The 19,783-nt window shown below is 37.0% G+C and overlaps 1 protein-coding gene across 1 annotated transcript in view; it reads right to left on the bottom strand.

Moving 5' to 3' along the window:
- TwdlE (TweedleE) overlaps positions 1-15,667 on the bottom strand; it is a 32,609-nt gene extending 16,942 nt beyond the window's left edge. The window contains exons 1-2 of the mRNA XM_071583590.1: positions 15,469-15,667; positions 12,330-12,451 (exon numbers count right to left, since the gene is read on the bottom strand). Coding sequence (XP_071439691.1) covers positions 12,330-12,451; positions 15,469-15,667 — 321 coding nt within the window. The remainder of the gene's footprint in view (positions 1-12,329; positions 12,452-15,468) is intronic.
- Between the last annotated feature and the right edge of the window lie 4,116 nt (positions 15,668-19,783).

Below are 19,783 nucleotides of genomic sequence, written 5' to 3'. Positions count from 1 at the left end.
ATACAATGAATAACTCTGTATAAAGGGCATGGATATTTAACCCCAGAATATTTATTTTTCAGCCCGTCGGATGGCTGCAGAGCGCTTGAAGAGTCACCTGGGGAGGCAGATGTCGAGATTCCACACCCCACATGCCATCTCTCACTGTCATGCGTGTCACAGCATATGGAATCAGTGAAAATTTCAACGGTATGTGTCTTAGTTCATTTCAATTCGAAAGCACGCCTGAAAATTACTCTCCTAGTCGCCCCAGGGAGATAAAACATATCGTGTTAGGGCACGAGCATTAATAAACAATAACGAGGATCCAATTATGTTTCATGTGATATAAAAGGATAAGAAACTGCTAATAAATATTCGTAAGAGTAATTTCAATTTGTTGGTATTCTACCGTTTAAGGTTCTTTTTGCTCGGACACAAACTATACATCGGTCCAACGATACATTTCTTTGCCTATACTAACAAAGCACATCCTGACATTCCACGACACAATAAACCCTTCTTCGGTTCCTCATTTTTAAAACTCTTTGCGAACACAAATAAAACTTTTTGTATCACGATCTCTTCCTTTAAGTACTTTGTTCAGAGTTGTTTTTTCTTATTTCTACCGTAGAATTGAACTCCTGGAAAAGGTCTCGTGTTGCTATTTTTGAGCATCATATTTGCATTACCATATTAATCTCACCTTCTGATGTTCTCTGGGAGATAGAATAATTTGTTTGGTGTCTGCCTTAAATGCGATTAGTTGGTGTTTTTTATAAAATGGATACTCTTTATTTTATTCTTATTCCGAAAGATTACCTACTCAGTTTTCTAGTTGTCTTGAGAGGGGAAAAATACACTATGCTAGTTTCTGCCATTTCGGTGGCACAAGTGCTTTTCCAGGAAATGTTTTCGTCAAAGACAAACAAACATAACAATATAAAATAAGTGACTCAGGGCAAAGATTGAATGAAATAATAATAACACTTAGTATTGGATTAGGACGATTTAGGGGAACCCGATTATGTCATTCAATCGGGCCTTCTGCGCAGGAAAAAGTTACGCAACCTACCGTGCCGATTCTATTCATAAACTAATTTTTTAACGTCGCAGTTGGAACTAGGAACAGCAGATGAAGCATGCAGATAATTAAACAGAGGATAAAAGTCAACTAATCTCCAATGCGATAGCTTGCTCTTCTGGCTGAAATTGCTATCGCGCAGTTATTCTGTATTGCGCGGTAATTTAATTCAAACCTTCGTTTAGGTAAAAATTCTGTTCTTATGTTCTAAAAGTTTTGCTCTACTCAAAATATATTTATCCCCGTAGAAAAGGCATTTGCCATGCCTTAGATTTTTTGTATTCTTTACACGGTATTTATGTTTGCTTAATGTGCTTCGGTCATCATCTCGTTCTAATTTCCATTCGCCACCCCGCCCCTTCGATTCTGTCCAAGTGGCCTTCTCCCCCATACTTCCCTTTCTCGGCAGTCCGACGCCCCTACTCGGTCCTTCTGCGCCTTTCACCCTCCTCCCGCACTAATAGACACTAATTGAAGGCGCAAACTAATTCACAAACGCGCTTAGCCAGTAATCGCTTCCCATTTGGCGCGTGTCGCAAGTCCACCAAGTTGCGATACCTAGAGTGGCGCTTATTTCGAATGATTCGCAGAGGAGGATTCGAAAGTGTCGCTGTCAATGAGCTGTGGAATTTGAGGAATTGTTTGCTTTCGATCATCCCGCGGCTTCGCGGTCAAATTATCCCTGAAGGGGTTTTGAAACCGGGAGGTGGGTCGTTTGCGAAAGAGTGCATTATTCGCGTTCGCGCCTCTGCATATCGTCCGTAGCAATTTGTGTGGAAGTCATGGGCACCTTCATGATTTGGCGAGTTGTTATGACATCAAAACTGAATCCCGATCTATTGATATTTATCAAAAGTATGGTTAGAGAATATCCAAGCTAGTTATCGGATTAGTAATTGAGATCGGTGGATATGATTTAATTAAAAATATAAAATCTAATTATTTTAGAACAAGTTGATTGAAGAAAGCATGAGTAAAAAATGTAAATTCTACCGACAAAAGTTGAAGGAAAGTGGTAGAAAAAAGAAAACAACACTAATTTAATTGACCTCTTCATAATAGTTCATTCTAATGATTACGATTTTTTCCTTCAGAAGCGAACGTTTTCGTCTCAGATCATCCCTGACTCATGTGTTGAGTTAATTTGGGCATTTTTTGCATTAAGTAACCACTCAAATAATTAATATAAACATTGTAACATAGAATAATTTATGTTTATGATATATATTTTCTAGTTTTTTTCCTGGAGTAAAAAATCAGTCGCAGATGCACATTGGTCTGTTTTTCGGGTGTCCCAGTTTTAATTCCAGTTCAGTTGAAATATATTGGATATTGGAGCGAAATTCCAAATATTTACTTACTTGGTTTCGGCGGGTGATAAGTGGGTAGGGCGCTTGGCTTCTGATATACCTTTGAGGACTCTCATCCTTTCCCAAGCTCTGTGAATTGGCGGGTACCTAATCTTCTTGGGCAGCTGGAAAAGAGCTGGTTCAAGATATTACCCTGACGTGTGAATTTTACCCGCCATTGCAGGTTTGGATTGGGTGAGCCCTACTATCTCTAATCTATTCTATAATATTTTAAAATCTATTTTAAGATAAATCCTTAATTTAGAAAAGCTTAAGGTTATAGGTTCTTAGGCAGTTGTATAACAAAACAATAAGTCGTTATTAATATTGATTTGGTGTAAAAGTGAAGTGTCAAGAAAATGGATTGAACCAATTCTTTAGATATGGCTTTCTCTGGGTGCATGCATGAAAGTAACTGCATTTATCTCCGAAGATTTTGAATTTTTTAGGTAGGAGATTTTATTTACGACCATGAATCAGAAATCGTGAAAGAAAACGTGTAGAACAGCTGGCAATGTCTACCGTTTGAAAACCCATGGGAATGCTGAAGGCATGCTTCCTTTGATTTATGAACCTGAAATCCTATTTATGCACTTTCGTGGGTTATGTAATTAGTATATAAAATCATAATCATGGGTAATAGATCCTTTTTATAGATCAACGGCGATAACCCAGGCGTACAACCTCGATGCAAATGTATGCTGCCTGAAGCCAAGTGTTGCCTCTCGTTGCTTCCTGAATGTTTGGGTTATGGAGATGAAGCAGATTAATTTACGTTATCTTTGGTACGCCTTCTTTTAGCCGTCTTCCCGTTGGAATTGCAGTTATAGTAATAGTTGTGATCCAAAGTCGGCTGGAGATTGATTTTTCCCGCGTACGACCACTCTGTCTGTAAATCTTCAAGGGATTTAGATTTACACATCCCTTTTACTTTCATGTCCCAACAATGTTGTCCTAATTTATACTCCCTATAAGGACGCCAGCTCACTTAGGGTTATTCATAAGTTTTACTTTCGGTGATGTGTATCCTTTGTCAGCGAAAATGATTAAATGGACTCCTATTCCTCAAGTTAGTTATCATATCGGAAAGTTACTTGATGATATGCGTCATGCATGAGATTCAAATTTAGAATGAATTCTATGGAACTTTATGATTTCAAGGAGATATAATTACTGGTGCAAAGAACGCAATCGAAGGTAGATTAGCATCTTTTTCACAAAAAACGTGATTTATCATTCATTCAATCGTGCATCATACCCATTCCGTTTTAATGGGATTCTATTTCACGTGGGATTTTTTTCACTTATCGCCGGTAGGAATCATTATGCCAATCACTTCATGGTAACAGAATTAATAATTGGTGTATTGATTTGGGATTTTATCACTTACACATGATTACAATCAGGAAGAGAGAAAGCTTTGCTATTGAGTTCGATTGAGGCAGAAGCGATTCCTTGTTTCTCTTGCTGGCTGTATTGTTGGTGAGGGGTATTTCAACGTACGACTTCAATTAAAAGATTGTAAGTGTGGGCAAAAGATTGTAGTAATTGTAAAATAAAATTATGATTTTGTGATTTTGAAGCTTATTTCGAGTCCTTAACCGTGACTCGAGCTTATCCATGGGATTATCGATGGTGAAGGGATAGAGACCATATTTCAGTGGAAGGTGTGATTTGATAGCGTTAGATTTTTATCCGAGTAGATCTCCAATTTCTCGCCTTTGATAGAGTTGATCTCCCTGGTTCACAGCGCAGAAGCTAAGTTCATGAAAGAAAGGGAAAGTAGAACCTGGGAAATTCCAGAAGAACTGTAAACGTCGTGACTTTCAGAGACGCGTTCACGAAAGTAAACATTTCCTGTCGCTTGCATAGCGTCGCGAGCAATTAAGGTTTTGCGGTGAAGAGCCAGGGTCGCGGAAAAATAGGTGTGATTCGTTTGAGAGGTTTTCGCGCTTTCTTGATGGAGAATGTAAGATGTGATTGGTCGCCAACTATCCCGCTGCAAAACCAAACTACTGATTCTATAATAATATCAGTTGAAATTTTATTTTCCTATATTTATGTAGCATCTTTTTCGGACGTGGAACATTAATATTTCCATGGTAATTAATTCATTTGGTGGTGCATTTTTTCACTCGATTTTTTACGTTTATACTTTCGCTAATTTGAATAATTTTGAATTAATAGCAGGTTTGTGTTTTTATTCTCGTCTTACAAAGAAAGTTTTTGATCCCCTATCGAATTTTTAAGTCGATGCTGTTGCATGGTTTTGTGGAACCTCATTCGTTACCCTCAATTTTTTTCGAAAAAATAAAATTGCAAGGGATTGATTTTTTTATTTCATCAAATCGGCCTTCTACTGCTTCCTTTCCTCGTAAAATTCCTCGGATTTACCTACACGCGGCCTTCCCATAACTCTTCGCTCATTTACCATCATTTGGAGATCGACACGCTTGACCCCCTGCTAGGAATGCGTGTCGGGGAAAAGTCTGTATGGTGCAGCTAATGTTGAGTCGGGGGCAGGAGGGTATGGCATCTTCTTGTTTATCACATATACTCACGTTACTTACTTCAGCTTTCTTTACTTTCTGCGCTCTTCCAACGATCAAGTAAGATTTTCCGGAACGATTTCCGAAACCAGACGAACTTTCAGATGTAGATCGCTTTGATGGATCGGAGCGTTGAGTATATCCGAGAACAAAGTTTCAAGAATTTCTCCCGAATGTTTTCGAAAAGAAATGTCTGGATTGGAATACATTGCCCTTCCCAAAATTGGACTCGTGTTCCAGACATCACAGCCACTGTGATTAGTCTGTTCAATGGCAGCGTGAGGCAGAATTCGACTAAAATACAATCGATTGTAGACAGTAATGCATTCTTTAAATTTATTCATATCAGAGTAATTGGTGGAAACACTTACATAAAAATCCATCATAGGATAACCGCTCTACGTGCCATCTGCTGTGATTAGTTTATTCACAATCAGCAATCTGGCGGAACTAATGGTTGAATGCACTTACTATATGCAGATATTTCGTAGATTAACTCGCTCTGCAGAGTGTTGTTTGAAGCTTCAATTCTTAGGATAGCTCTTTTCTTCCTTCAAACTTTTTCATTATAGGTCCTCACTCGAAAGAAAATTAGAACATTTTACTTAATTATTTGAGTAGGGAAACATACTGATTATTTTAGTACATTTCCTCGCGTGGAGCAAATATGAACAGCACTTTGCTAATTATTTGAAATTATTTGAATTATTGTGAAATTGCATATACTTCGCCTCTGACTAGTTCATTGTCGCTATGAACGGATATTTGCGTGTAAACTAGGTGATGCACTTAGCTTTGCACGGTGAGTTTACTCGTTCAACATGCAACGTTTAAACATATTCTATTCACATTAAACGTGCCCTGCAGTATATAGGATCCTCTGCAAACCTTTTCATAACAAATTGTGAACACTAGTGCTTCATTTAATGTGTGCTTATCTTTAATCAATATATCCGCGTATTTTCAAGGTTTTAGAGTAGCTGAAGAGATCAGTTATGAGATAATACTGCTTAAGGGCGAGTCTCGATTATAGGATACTAAAATACACAAAAATATGTCGGATTAAAAATATGACCTGTAATTTTTGAGTTAATAGATTTCAAAAAGTCAACATTGACTAAATTCTACGCAGTGATTTTTTTGGATTTCATGTTGCCTTAGGATCCAAAATGCATTAAATCATTTAAAATTATTTTCGCGTGCCCAGATAAAAAGTTTAATAGAGTGGATATGTGGAAGTATTTTTTAATGCATGGACTAATTTGGAGATGTGGAACATTGTGGAGTTGACGCCACAAAGTTAAAAAAAAATTAGTAAGTAAAAGCCAGTTTAAAAATTGTACAAATTACATGAACGCAATAAAATGCAAATTTTCAAAGTCGGACGCAAACATCTGTTAGTACTTGAGGCCACGTTGCTACTGGTTATGAAACTGTTGTGCTTTGAACGACCTTAGTTCTATTGACGGAGAGCGCAATTACGTGAATATAATTAAATTGAGATGTCAGTATTTGGCTTTCTTTTACCCTTGACAGTTTTTGACGAGAATCATACCTATTGGTTACGATTTCATGGGCTAAACCTCCTGAAATTCACGAAGAATAGAGTTTTATATGTTGAAATGTATGGTAAATTGACGATTGCATAATAAACTCTCAGATTCTCAGCTTAAAGGTTGCTAATTTCATTTGATCACTTTTTGAATTTGAAGGCCACGAAGTCATAGATGACGTGAACAAACCGCGGTTGGGAAAGCCAATGGTGATGGGTGATGGACATGGGATGATAATTGCATTAAACAAAACAAAGGCTATGTGGTAGAAAGAGGAAGACTAAGTTAAACGTTAAAATAGGAGGGCATCAATTAGTTTAGGGGGAAGAGTTAACTATCTTGTGAGTGTTTTGGACCGAGATGGTCAAAGAAGTGGCAACATAAGAGGACGAATTTTGTTAGGCCAAGAATCTTTCACGGGAAGGAGGGGATTGATGAGAGTGAGTAATATGAGTGAGAACTTTGAGAAAATATTCGTTAAAACATTGGTAAGTACGGTGCGGAACCTTGGTCATTGAAACAAGATTATTGGCGTGCATTAGAGTATTTTGAAGTGAGGGTGTGATGAGGATTAAATACGGGAAATGGAAATTAATGAAAAGAAACGAAGAAGTGCTTGACTGGGTTGGAGTGGAGAAGGGATTGGTGGAAGTAATCCAGCGGAGTCAGGAAAGATGGATTCAAAGCATTTTGATTGGGGATGGAATGTTAAAGATTGTGATAGAGGGGAGATCGTTTGGCAAGCGAGGCAGAGGGAGGAAAAGGATAGGTTGTTAGATGGATTAAAGGGCAGTAAAGAATATGTGGAATTTAATGTAATTTGGTTGACTGCCAAATAATAACTATCAATCATACATTTGCACTCCTTTAAGAGAAATTCGCATAACGAATTCGAAAAATCTTACTCGTGCTTCCGAAAACTAATTAAAGATTTCATTTGTCAGTCGTAAACGAATTCAGTTGATCACCTGCATCTACAGAGTACCCCGCAAGCCGCTGCGAGAGGGTTTGGCGGGGGTGTTAGGAATAATAATTAGAATTAACCGCATACAAAACCCACAAATTCTTGCCAATCTATACACATAAAATCGTATACTATATTTTCATTCCGAAACTTTTAAAACACACACACATGCAGATACATATACTATTAACTAACATAAACATGCACCCACGAATATACCTTATGTCTACGCGATGTTAAATCTTCTCCTGACTTGTAAATTAAATGTCTTTAATTTTTCTTTATTGACTCTGGTTTCTTACTATTATGATTCCTGATTGCCCGGCGAAATAATGAGTATTTGTATCTGTCTGAATGGGAATTTAGCTCCCTTATCTTATCTTTATAGTCTAATATACCTAAGTAGTGTGGGCCATAAGAATTCTTTTAGTGTCATTGTTAAACTCCTTTGTTCTGAATCTTTCTAAAAGTCTCAGTCTGGCTTGTTTTCTTCGCATATCAAGTAGCTCCCAATCTAATTCTCTTAGCTTGCGTCAGCCTAGCGGTTAGAACGTTTGGCTCTCGGATTGCCCAGGTTTAATTTGCGGCAATGTTACACATATTTAACTTCACCCAAACTGTGTGTTTTGTGTAGAATATGGCGTTCAGTATCTTTGATATTAGTTGAAGTACATATGAAATCCACTACCATCTGCGAAGTTTTCAGAACCCTTGCCTCCGGATGGTGATGGTGCACTCATGCAAGTCTATGCATCGTATACATGAATATGCAGCGCTGTATGGCCAAAGTAACCAATCGGAAGGTTACCCTCACTAATGAGGGTTCAGCTCACCTCGAATGAAGTCTTACGGCGTGATCCACACTTAGGTGTAGGAAGGGTAGTTCCTGTAGCCCCGTAGCTTCGTAGACAGTTACAATGCCATATACATGTGTACACGTATTGGCGACAACTAAATACAGTTTCTGTCGATTTTAATTTTTTATTAATTTGGTAATTAAAATTTCCTTAAAAAGTAATTTACCGTATAATAATTTTTCAGTAATAATTTTATATTCATACTATTTTGCAGGTCATAAGATTAGTAACGACAAATTCCATGCTTTTCTTTCTCTCTGCCGTCCGTTTTGTATTCTGATGAGGCCTTCATGCACTCTTAGATTTAGCAGTCTTCATTAGGATGAATATGAAAACCTGAGACTGATTAATTCACCACCGTCATAACTATCTATATCACACCAATTTATTACATTGTCTTAATAACTAGCTCCGTATTTTCGTTTTAAGTTTGCCCCTGTAAACATTTCCTTTTTGCAAGTTGTAATTTTTGCTCCTTTATCTTCCAGTCTATTTTATGTTTTTCATTTCGTTTCACATGGATCCACCTCATCCTGCACCCCTGTTTCCTTGGGCCCGCACTTGTAAGCATCAGCATTCCCAGTGAAGATTTGGAATGCTCCTAAAATTTATGTTTACATTTCTTACAAATAGATGCAAATGTGCTGCTTAGTATCCCCTTGAGTGGCAATTTAACACCCTCGTCTGCTATTCCATAGGTTGCAGGTTCAATTACGGCCTAGGTTGATTTTCTTTCGCATAGGGCTGGAGAATTTGCAAATATTAATTGCCTACTCTTTATTCCTTCCGATGGGTGGATTTTAAATAAATAATTAAAGAGCATCTAGAACTCATTGATAGCAATTGACCAAATTTTATCGTCGTGTTAATTTTTTGCGAGTGTTTTCATCTGCTTTTTGCTCTATGCATAATTCTTATCCCGCGGCCTACCAGTTGCACGAAGTAGTTCCAGTTCATAGTTTCCGTGTAAATATTAAGTAAGATGGCGTTGCGGTAACATACGGGGCGTGCGACTGGTGTTGCGTCGCCCGCGTGCGAATTAGTCGTGCGCGAAAGCCGCGCGTCGCCTCTCATGTTTGCCCACCGATAAGCGGTTTGAGATTTCGGAGGAAAGGACGACAGGCATGACAGCCTGGAGCTCTTTGTCAGCTTCCTTTGATATTTCACTTATTATTCGTATAACAGTTTCGACACTACGTTTATTATCCCAAGTTTACGGATGAAGTTGAAAAATCAGAACATTTTAAAATAAGTAGCATCGTGAAAATCAATGTAGACGTCTCGTATCTCTTATATGAAATATAGTATTTACATCCAAAGCCATAATATCCTAAGAAAATAATATTGAAAATTAATATACGTTCCACGATCGTATGAACATAAGGACCGGGCCAAGCACTATAGAAAGCAGCAATTGCGTTCAAAATAAGCATATTAAAATATAACTCCATTATAGATGAATTACTGACTCAGGGTATAATAGATAGTTATATCAGATACATTTATGATTGCCTATTTAAAGTGCATCCATGATTTATGTACGTCACCTACGTACGTGAATTACCGAATGATTTGCCATTCTTTTCAATTTTTCCATTGTGTACGTTCCTGTTCCAAACGAAAAAAATCCAGTTTCAGCTAAATCGGTATTTCTGGGCTAGTGGTTATTCTGGCGTTACTGCAATTCGCTTATTTGGGAAATCGATACTGTATTTTATTTAGATAAACATACGATACAAAGAGATAAAAAAACAGCGGTATTATAATATCAGGTAGTTCGTTCCGTAGAACGAAAATGCGTCCGCCCTGTGCATCCATGAACGTGACCTCATATGGAGAGCAAGCCGTAGCGGAACGAAACGGAACATTTCGAAGTCAGATCTGTTATGTGCAAACGTTTTGCTAGCTTTCTGCACTGAAACCTTCATTAGAGTAACATTATAAAATACGACGTCCTAAGGAATGGTGTAAAAGTAGGGTTGTTTTTCTCACAACAATGATTTCATTCATCGTACACTCAGAATGTGTCATAGATCGTATGCATTTTATTAAAAAATTGGATGGAGTTTTATACATAATTTAAGATAGTAAAAAAGTGCTTAAATTGTGTGTCCAACTTATCCAACGCGTACCAAAATTTTATTGGCAGTTAAATAGGTCTGCAGACGGTATGTAAATGAATAATTAAATGAATTAATTTCATAATCTTTTAATAAAATGTTAATTGAATCAAATAATAAAAATTCTGCCCAGTAATTCTTCGCCCCGACCGGTGCTAGATTCTAGTCCAGCGATTTACGGCCGGAGTATGGGTTTCGGTTCACGGTACTTAAATACTGAGTTTGATTTTTTGAGTCAAATTCCAACGTTCTCACGAAGTGAAAATGTTCACAATGATCACAATGTTCACATTGCTAACAGAGAAATCAGAGCCGGCGGGTATCTGGCTATTTTAGCGCTACTCCTTCATCTCCCAGCGTGCCCAAATATGTGTACCTAAAAACAATTGCAAAAAACCGCCTTTTTAAACATGAGTACTCATCACTCATCGTAGCATGCTAAACAGAGGCGTTATGATGAGGAAAACGACTTATTTATTATAAAAAATTAAATTATATACGTGGTGGATTTTTCTTCGATGCTTCAGTCGTATACCCATAGCGACCGTCCATTATTTCTCAAACCTACATTAGTCTTGAGCGACTAATTGAGACTAATTCTAATTGAGCGACTTTAGCATTTATTTGTGTACTCGATTCCACTCAGTGAGATTTTTTCGACTTTGAGTTTTTACTAGTTGAAACGACGTGTCGCACATCACCACATCATATTTTCTAAATATTTTCTCTTTTGCTACTTTATGTAGTTACATATCTCATAAGTATTTCATTGTGCGAAGAAGCAGTGAACCGTACCTTAAACTCATACATCATTACCTAAGCATTAAAGCGCAGCCTCGCCATGCCGTAAGTATCATCATATAATGTGCTCATTAGGAATGCTGGGATGATTAAAATGTATATCGAACACGTTTCTTGGTTGCGGAGGCGAGGTTTGAAAGAACAAAAACAAATTTCGAAACGCGTTTTAAGTTAAAGAACAATTATCGCATTCCTTGAATTGGAGTAATCGAAAGTTACTGTTGAATATTAGGTAATGTTTATTATCTATCACCTTATAAATTAGTATAGCATACTTCAAAATAACGTGTAACAGTTTAAGCGGAATAATTTTTTAATACGGATTGATAAAGTACCTAACACGGATTGGTAAGCCCCTAATACGGATTGAAAAAGTCGTGTAATACTGCTATATGAAGTTTGCATTCAGTTTAACTCACAGTTTAATATTAACTAAACATTTAAGAATATGTAATGGAAACAAGACGTATATTATGTACTGTTCAAATTGTAATAAGAGTGTTGAGTGATATTTGGGGTAAAGCGTGCTTACCCTTGATTAATTGATATTTGAAATCTAATGTACGTGCATCTGAGAGACTGAATGAAGTATTTCTGTGGTAGCTACATCATGTTACATGCTCATGTACACCATGTGCATGTAACTACATCATTTTTAACCCTGGATAATTTTAATTACATTTATTGGACGATGAAGATAATAGTTAAGGCGCGTGTGCCTCAGCATTGTTTTAACTTTTTTTTAGAGTGTATTTTGGTTTTCGTGTCTCGAGGAATCGCGTGGTGGCATTCACCAGCGCGTCAAACGGCGAAATCTTATCTATAAAAATATTGGTGCTAAGAAAGGGATATGCAACGCGCTTAAAAGTCAAATACGTAGTAGGGGTTCTGTTCCTGTAAGCGAGCCATGGGCGTTCGGTTTGCAGGACCAGTGCAAATTATCAATCCGAATTATTCTCTCCTTTTTTCGCACTATGAATCTACATGCCACGATTGACCCCGTTATCCTTGTTTTTTTCTTTTGTCTATGTTATCTATTTATTTTCCTTATAAGTACATTCTCATACACCCACCTTATCCTTTTCCTGCACACACCACATGCAAATATGAAATGTGTACTGTGCCATTACAACCCTTTTTAATGCAGTTACATCTACACCCAGTTTATCCTTACACTCATCTTTGAACAGTTGGCCTGAAAGAGTGGAGGAAAGATAAATGTAGAACTCATGAACGTTTCGGTCCTAAGGCGGCATCTTCGTCAACAGAAGAAGACAATCTTTCTCTGTTTTTCGTTTTCATTTACTCACTATAAACACACTAACTATGGTCAGTGTTTTACGTGATTTCAAATGAATGTTATATTTTAATATTTGACAAAAAGTTTATCTGAGGTATCTTAATTGAAAGCCGAGTAGATTGATGCAATATTAAAAAACAAATGATTCCATGACGCCAAGTAATGGAAAACATAATCTGATGAGAGATCTTAGGGTTTTTTTTCTATTGTCTTCATAATTTGTAGGGAAATCAAAAGCGTAGTTACATCTACGAAATATGATATCTACACAGTTCGCATTTGGCTTGATTATAAATTAGCTCCTGCGATCAATCAGAATACTCAATTCCATGTCAGGTAATAGTGTGTATTCTCATGTTATTGTCTACGAATAGATCTTCCATTTAATTGAACTCAGTCACGGGCATTGGTCCTGCACGAACCTCTTTCCATGTCCTCGACATATTTTTCCCAAGCCTCCTACGCATGCGCAAACCTTCCCCTTCTTTAAGACGATAACCCTCTTCTTCTTTTTCAATGGCGCCACAGCCCAAATCGAGCCTTGACCTCCGAGAATCGAGAATCGACCTCCTGCATTCTCTGCCTCCATTCATCCCTGTCCTCTACCACTCTTCCCCAGCTCCCCGCCCCTAGTAATTCATGTGAATCTTTTTGTTGATGCTGTCTTCCCACCTAGCCATTGGTTTTCCCTTTCGTTTCTTCCCTCTCATATACCCAGTGATGGCCTTTTTGCTATCAGTCCATCCGACATCCGCTGGAAATGTCCTGCCCTTTGGGGTCTCATTAGTTTTATATGGGTAGAATACTAGGTTCCTTGTATAAATTGTAGGAATATTTCGTTGTAAGAGCGAAGTATCCGGATTCCTTCCCTGTACACTGGCCCATAGATTATGCATAGTATTTCTCTCTCAAATCTGTGGCAACTCTGCATATTTTTCCGTCATTGTCCATGTGTCAACGCCATAAAGCAGTACTATACGGATTAATGTTTTGTGCAGTCGAATTTTGGTTATCCTGTATACACTTCTGGACTTTTTATATAATGGACATTAGGGAAAAGAAGTTACGGTTTGTTACGTCTATTGATTGTTTTTGTTTTGCTGGTAACCTTTTGATACGGAGTATCATAATTGAAGAATTTTTTTATGCCTTTATTGGCTCTGGGAAGAAGGATGTCCGCCTTTCCGTATCTGACAACAGCACCCATCATCATTTCGAAGCTTTGAAAATGATTCGAATCCTTGAAAGTAATAAATCAGAGAGTGCGAAAGAATTTGTCCTGTCAACAAAGTTTCCAAAGTGAGCGAGTGTTTGCGCTGGAAATTTTAGGCAGTGTCCAGCCCTTCTCTTTTGAAAGTTGGGCAATGGAGATACGTATTTCTTTGACGAAGCGGCTGGACTCGCGCACCTTTGAAATCTCAAATTTCTTGTACTGCCGAGAGCGATGCAGTTTAGTCACTATTATCACACGGAGTCTACTGTTAGAGGTGGCTTTTTATTTAATTCTTTTATTCGAGAAAATATTTGTTAGTGAACTGATGTTGGTATTATATTCTGGTTCGCTGTTATATTATTTATTAAATTTTCGCGCATTGCAACCGGACCAGAATTTTGGTGAAGGCTGCCAATTTTCCTCTGTGAATGTTCCTGCAAACATATTGATCATTCGTTCTGACTATTAACATTAATCACAAACGAAACCTTTCAAATTATCTCTTTCCGATACATTGTTTGGCTTCCATAACGGTTTTTTTCATGAGGGAACATTCTTTTTCGCAATATAGAAACGCTTAAAAGAGGTAATACTAGGGTATTATTTTTCTGTAGATGGTGCATTTATAGGTGCATTTAAGTGGAAATAATGTAAGAAAATAAATTCTTGGTGGAGCTACCATAAAGAATTGATATTTCATTTGTGTCGTATTTAGAATGAGATAATTCTTGTTTAGTCTAGAGGATTGAAAACTCTTTATTTTTCCCTGCGTCTCCAAATTTAAAAATTCTAGAAATAGAGCTGATAGTGGGATTCTACATAAGCGCTAAGGATTGGGTCATAAAAATTCGAAACGCTTGGAAAAATGAGTCAGATTTTCAGTCGCCCGGTCATTCTTCGAGACTAAGCAAGGAGTATCTCAATTATTCCTTGGTCGGGATGGCGGGCAATTTTTAGAATGGCTTTGTATTAAATAATGGAATGAAGTTAAGTAATAGCAGTAGCTGTCTGAGGGGCCACGCAAAAGCAAAATGGTCGATTTCCAGACCGTCTATGTTTCCTCTTCGTTTTGTTATCTCCCATTACATGGGTGTGTGTACATATATATATATATATGTACACACACGTATGTGGGTTTAAGATTAGTGCATTCGTGTTTATAAATAAATAAATATAAATATATATATATATATATATATATATTTATAAACACACACATTTATGTATACACACACACACATGTTAATTTTTCAGTCCGAGAACTCATCACATTTTTGCAGTTTTCTAAGGAAAAGAAAAATAAACATAAGTGCAATAACAAACGTATCATAAAATGTTGACTATAGTTTACAGTAATTTACGACCAAATATAAGTACATTTTCATTCCTACGCATGGTTTTTAATAAAGCTTTAGGGCTAAATGCTCACATTGCGAAGAAAAACTGTAGTTGATATTCAGATTCTACCAAATCAATACTCCCAATTGTTTACTTGACCCTTGAGCTAACTGTATGATTTCAGTTCCATTTCTCTGCGTAACCGTCCTTTTTAATGTTTGTATTTTGCCTTCAGACCTCTCCATTAAATCCATTTCCTATTATTATTCGTCTTTTTGTCCTTGATGATACGTTTCTTTCGGCCGCTCCAGCATATCTTCTCTATCTTCCTGCCAATCTGATCTTTAAATTTAATTTTTACCTTCAATTATATTCTCTTTCTGCTTGTGCTCTGCCTTCTCCACCAATGGTTTCTTTCGTGAATGTCTGGGCATAAAAAGGGCAGCAGTCGGACAGATATGTCGCATCCGGAGATTTACTGGCTCCATTATCACGCCACTGAGATTACGCTGAGGAATGGCATTGATGAAGGTGACAAAAAATATTCTCAGGTCCTCCATTCATCCGTATCCCTAGAAGCCGTGTTTTCATGTCTTTCCCTGAGAGATAAATCTGCTCTTCGAGTGAATCACAAAGTGAGAATACAAAGCATACATTTTTGGACTTAGAAGTTAATTACCTGAAAACCAGTAGGTGTCAGACTAATAAGATTTTGTCTCTCTTAAAAATTTTTAAAGATACTTCTAGCGGAAACGTTTGGAAATAAATCGATTCTAATTAAAGTCTTCACGCATAGCGTATGGTTGTTGTGAAGCTGAAATATCTAGAATGGGACAAAGCTTTTATCCACTTTTGTGGAACCGTAGGACCCATATGTGATTAATTTGTACGCGTGTGTGCACATAGATATTCCAATAGTAAATAATTTAGGAAACCGGTACTGGAGTATTAATTTTCCCTGGGATTGCATTTTGGAACAAATGTTGTTCCCGTTCCTCTGTACGTTGCTTTACAGTCTTTTATCGACTTTTCCTAAGTGACTTTACCACTTAGAATATTTTTTCCCGGGGACGCTAAGGCTTAATTATGGCGGCTGGTGTTTCACGAAGGAAAAAACTTTTAATTTAGAAGAAGTTATTCATTGGATTAAATTGTTTCAGGATCAACTTAATGAAAAATTATAATCATTGAATGAGTTTAACTTTGTATATTTTCACATTTTCACATAGTTTATTGTGACATTCATTGATAAATAATTTTCAATAAATTTATCTGGAATATATAGTATGCAAAGTTTTACTCATTCAGTGGAAGTATTTATTTATAGTTAACAATGGCGGTTCGTCAGTTGTCAATAGTTACTCTTGATACTCCCGTATCAAGTTTATTTTGAAATAGTTGCCGGTATCGATCAAATTGGTCACACTATCTATTATTGACCAACTACTTCACATTGCGTGACTTAAGTTTTCTGTACCTCTCAACTATTGGTTTGTAGTGCGTTTTACTAGTTGTGCGGCAAAATACCTCCCATATTCCGTCCAGGTTGTTCAAAGTCCTCCAGTGTAATTCTCCTTATGAAATATCATCTTTCCGATCATTATTACTGATGTAACAAAATTGTAATGCTATCATTTCCATAGTTTTGGTATGACTTAATGTTTTCAGAGATATTCGTGGCAGCAAAAACCTAGCGGAAAGAGTAACTATTGTTTTCCTAAAATTTCAGATAACATCTTAAAATAATCTAATTGTGTAAATTACTTTAGACGAAGGCGTCGCAATTTCATCTCTGAACAATTTTCTGCATTCCTGAAAGCTGTTGATCGTCTACCAACCAAAATGTTTGCATGCTTAAAAAAGGCAAATCTGCGGTGTGACTACGTAGAGAAGCACAATTGACATAGAAATATAATACGACCAGCGACATTATCTAAGCTTTGAATATTGAGAAGTAAAGTGAAATTTAGTTGACACGGTGATAAGTTATGTGATGGTAGTTTGACATTTAAATGGTCTGTGAAATAATTCTTTATACTGATTTCCTGTTGGACTTAAACCCAGCGTCATGCTTAAAAATCAGGTCTTGAGAATGTTTATACAAGTGCTTGCTTAGATAAGTCTAAAAATTTTCTGGTTGCACAAAGTTAAGGCTCATTGAAGTTCGGCCAGGTGGAATTTCGTCATGAGCAGGGTACGTAGAAGATGAAGCTATTTATTTCACGTACCCGAATCATCCCATCAGATAACCCTTTCTAATTTAAAAGTTTGAAATACTTATCAAGAAGATATCCACCTATTAGGTCGGATGGAAATACCCTTAGATATATGTTGAAGACGTATCCACCCTGATGTTACATCTCAAGCACCCTTTCTTTTCCTATAAAATTCTTCAATTTTTTTATTACTCAAGAGGATGTTTGTCCATAGACTCCGAAGTATTTAAGCCCTTATTTTATTGATATTTGCCATGGTTATCGGCAAGTTAAAAGAGTAATGCGATGAAACATACCTAATCCCAGTAAGTAATCCCAGAGAAAAACTGTGAATTAGAAATATGACATAAAGCGGGGTTGATTTTCTTCAGGGGAATTTTATATGGAATTTTCAAGGGCTGATAAACTAAGTATCTTGATGATGTTAATCCCGTGATATAAAACTGCAGATATATATTTTCCCAGAGAACGCACCCTCTAATTCTTTTTAAAAATTTAACACTAATCCTTCTAACAGCTTGACATTACTCAGTTTGCCAGTAAAATAAAGACAAGTCGGGGCCAATACATTATCATATATCAGATTGGTAACATTCTTATCCCCCTAAGGTCAGTCGAAAATCCGAGAACTTTATAATACAAAGTTTTAAAAATGAAAGTATTGAATCAAAGGGAAACCAAAATGTTTTTAAAGTCAAAAAATTTTCAGAGGATCGAATCATTTCAGCAAAACCCAATAACTTGCTGTATTAAATCAATTAAATGTTAATAAAATAAGTATAATTACCCTAATTTGAATTCCTCTCCAGAGATGGCGCATTTCCATGTATGGAGATTACGTCCTAGAATATCGGTAAACATCGTTATTTGTTATTTACCTAGTGAAACAACCCTGCATATAGCACTAAGGTGCCATATTAACCTCAGAAAATTTCTGCCATTTGAAACTAGTCCAGGTAACAGAAGTAAAAAAAACCAATTCGCATACAATTTATTTAGAATGCATTTTGTTAATAAGAGAGCATCGGTCTCAGAGGCAAATGAACAAGCATGAAGTGATTTTGGAAATTGCTCAAACCTGTTCCAAGTCCATCACTACGTTTATGTTAGCTGTGGGAACATCTATAAAGTTAATCACCCTTATGACGAAAAAATTGAATTGAATAAGGACACTCACACGACTAGGAAATATTCTTATGTACTTTGTGTTTATTTTCTGTTTCGTTTCAGTCAAATATTTATGTTTTAACCACCTTTACTAACTTTCTGTTTTATCATGAAATTTTTACTTATGCCTAATCCTCTCTCGTCAAATTCCTCAAGACTTGACATGCTCGGAAGTTATAGTTCGATTATGCCATCTATAAATTAAAACAGTGATTCAGAAACCTGGATTAAAACGACCATTGTTTCTGAATTGTGTGGTCTGTAGACCAAAGTTAAAATTCCCTGTGAAAATAAATCATAGTCAAGACTAATCTTTTCATCATGTCTATTTTGTTGTTTTCTTTTGGTCTTAAACTCATTCATCCATTGCATCCTCCGCAAACAAACTTTTTTTTTCGTCCATTCGTCTTACCTTGGGCTTCCTCCGTCATTAGCAATAGTAAATTTGGATCCATAATCTTCAGTTTCCATTGATAAATGAACGCTCATGAGCCTCGGGCGTCCCTGATTGCGGTTCCAGGAACTTCAGCTCATAATTCTTCAAAAATCTCTTCCGGTCACGTTTTTTCAAGTGTACAGGGGATTAAGCCATTTTCTACTTACAAGAAACATCGTGATTAATGATCTTTCAGTCACGGCACTCAGCGGCACCCGCGCCAGTGACCAAGAATTATCGGTAAATCGTCTGACGGAATTAAAAAAGTAAGGTCCACACGTAGGGGCATACAGCATGCGTAGCCATTTTGGAGGTGAAAGCGGAAGCCTTCCAGGTGGAAAGCGACCTTTCAAGGAACGCATATTGAATAAAAGAAAAAATAAGTATGTTTTTTACACTATGGGAAAATAATAAGGTGATATACCCAGAATTATCCCAATCCAAGAGCGAATGTAGGCCATCAATCTGAGCGTTGGAAAGTTGAGGAGAATGTGTGTAAATGTTTGTAAAGGAAGTGTTTCAAAGCAAAATAATTGTTTTCTGGTTGTTTAAATCAGCGCGCCCGAGGCACTGTGCATTTGAGTATTGCCGTACGAAAGAGGCTCTGGGGGAAGGAGTCATGTTTTGAAGGAGGCCGGACTGTCAAGTTCCGTGGCTTGTAGAGGATCAAGTAATTCTGTAGCTGTTAAATCTTACAAAGCGATAATTTTCTGATAACCCGAGGAATAATCGCCCAACTTTAGTCGGGCTGAACTGGGACCTTTCGCGGATAAATATTTAACTCGTTGAGGTCTAGATATCTACATTGTCAACCACTACCCTGAACTATTCCCCCTATTAACAGTTTCATTATCAAC

The sequence above is a fragment of the Hetaerina americana genome, unplaced genomic scaffold (genome assembly GCF_022747635.1).
Source record: "Hetaerina americana unplaced genomic scaffold, ioHetAmer1.1.p SCAF_14, whole genome shotgun sequence".
In the NCBI taxonomy this organism is placed as follows: Eukaryota; Metazoa; Arthropoda; class Insecta; order Odonata; family Calopterygidae; genus Hetaerina; species Hetaerina americana.
This window is presented reverse-complemented; position numbering and strand designations above follow the sequence as displayed.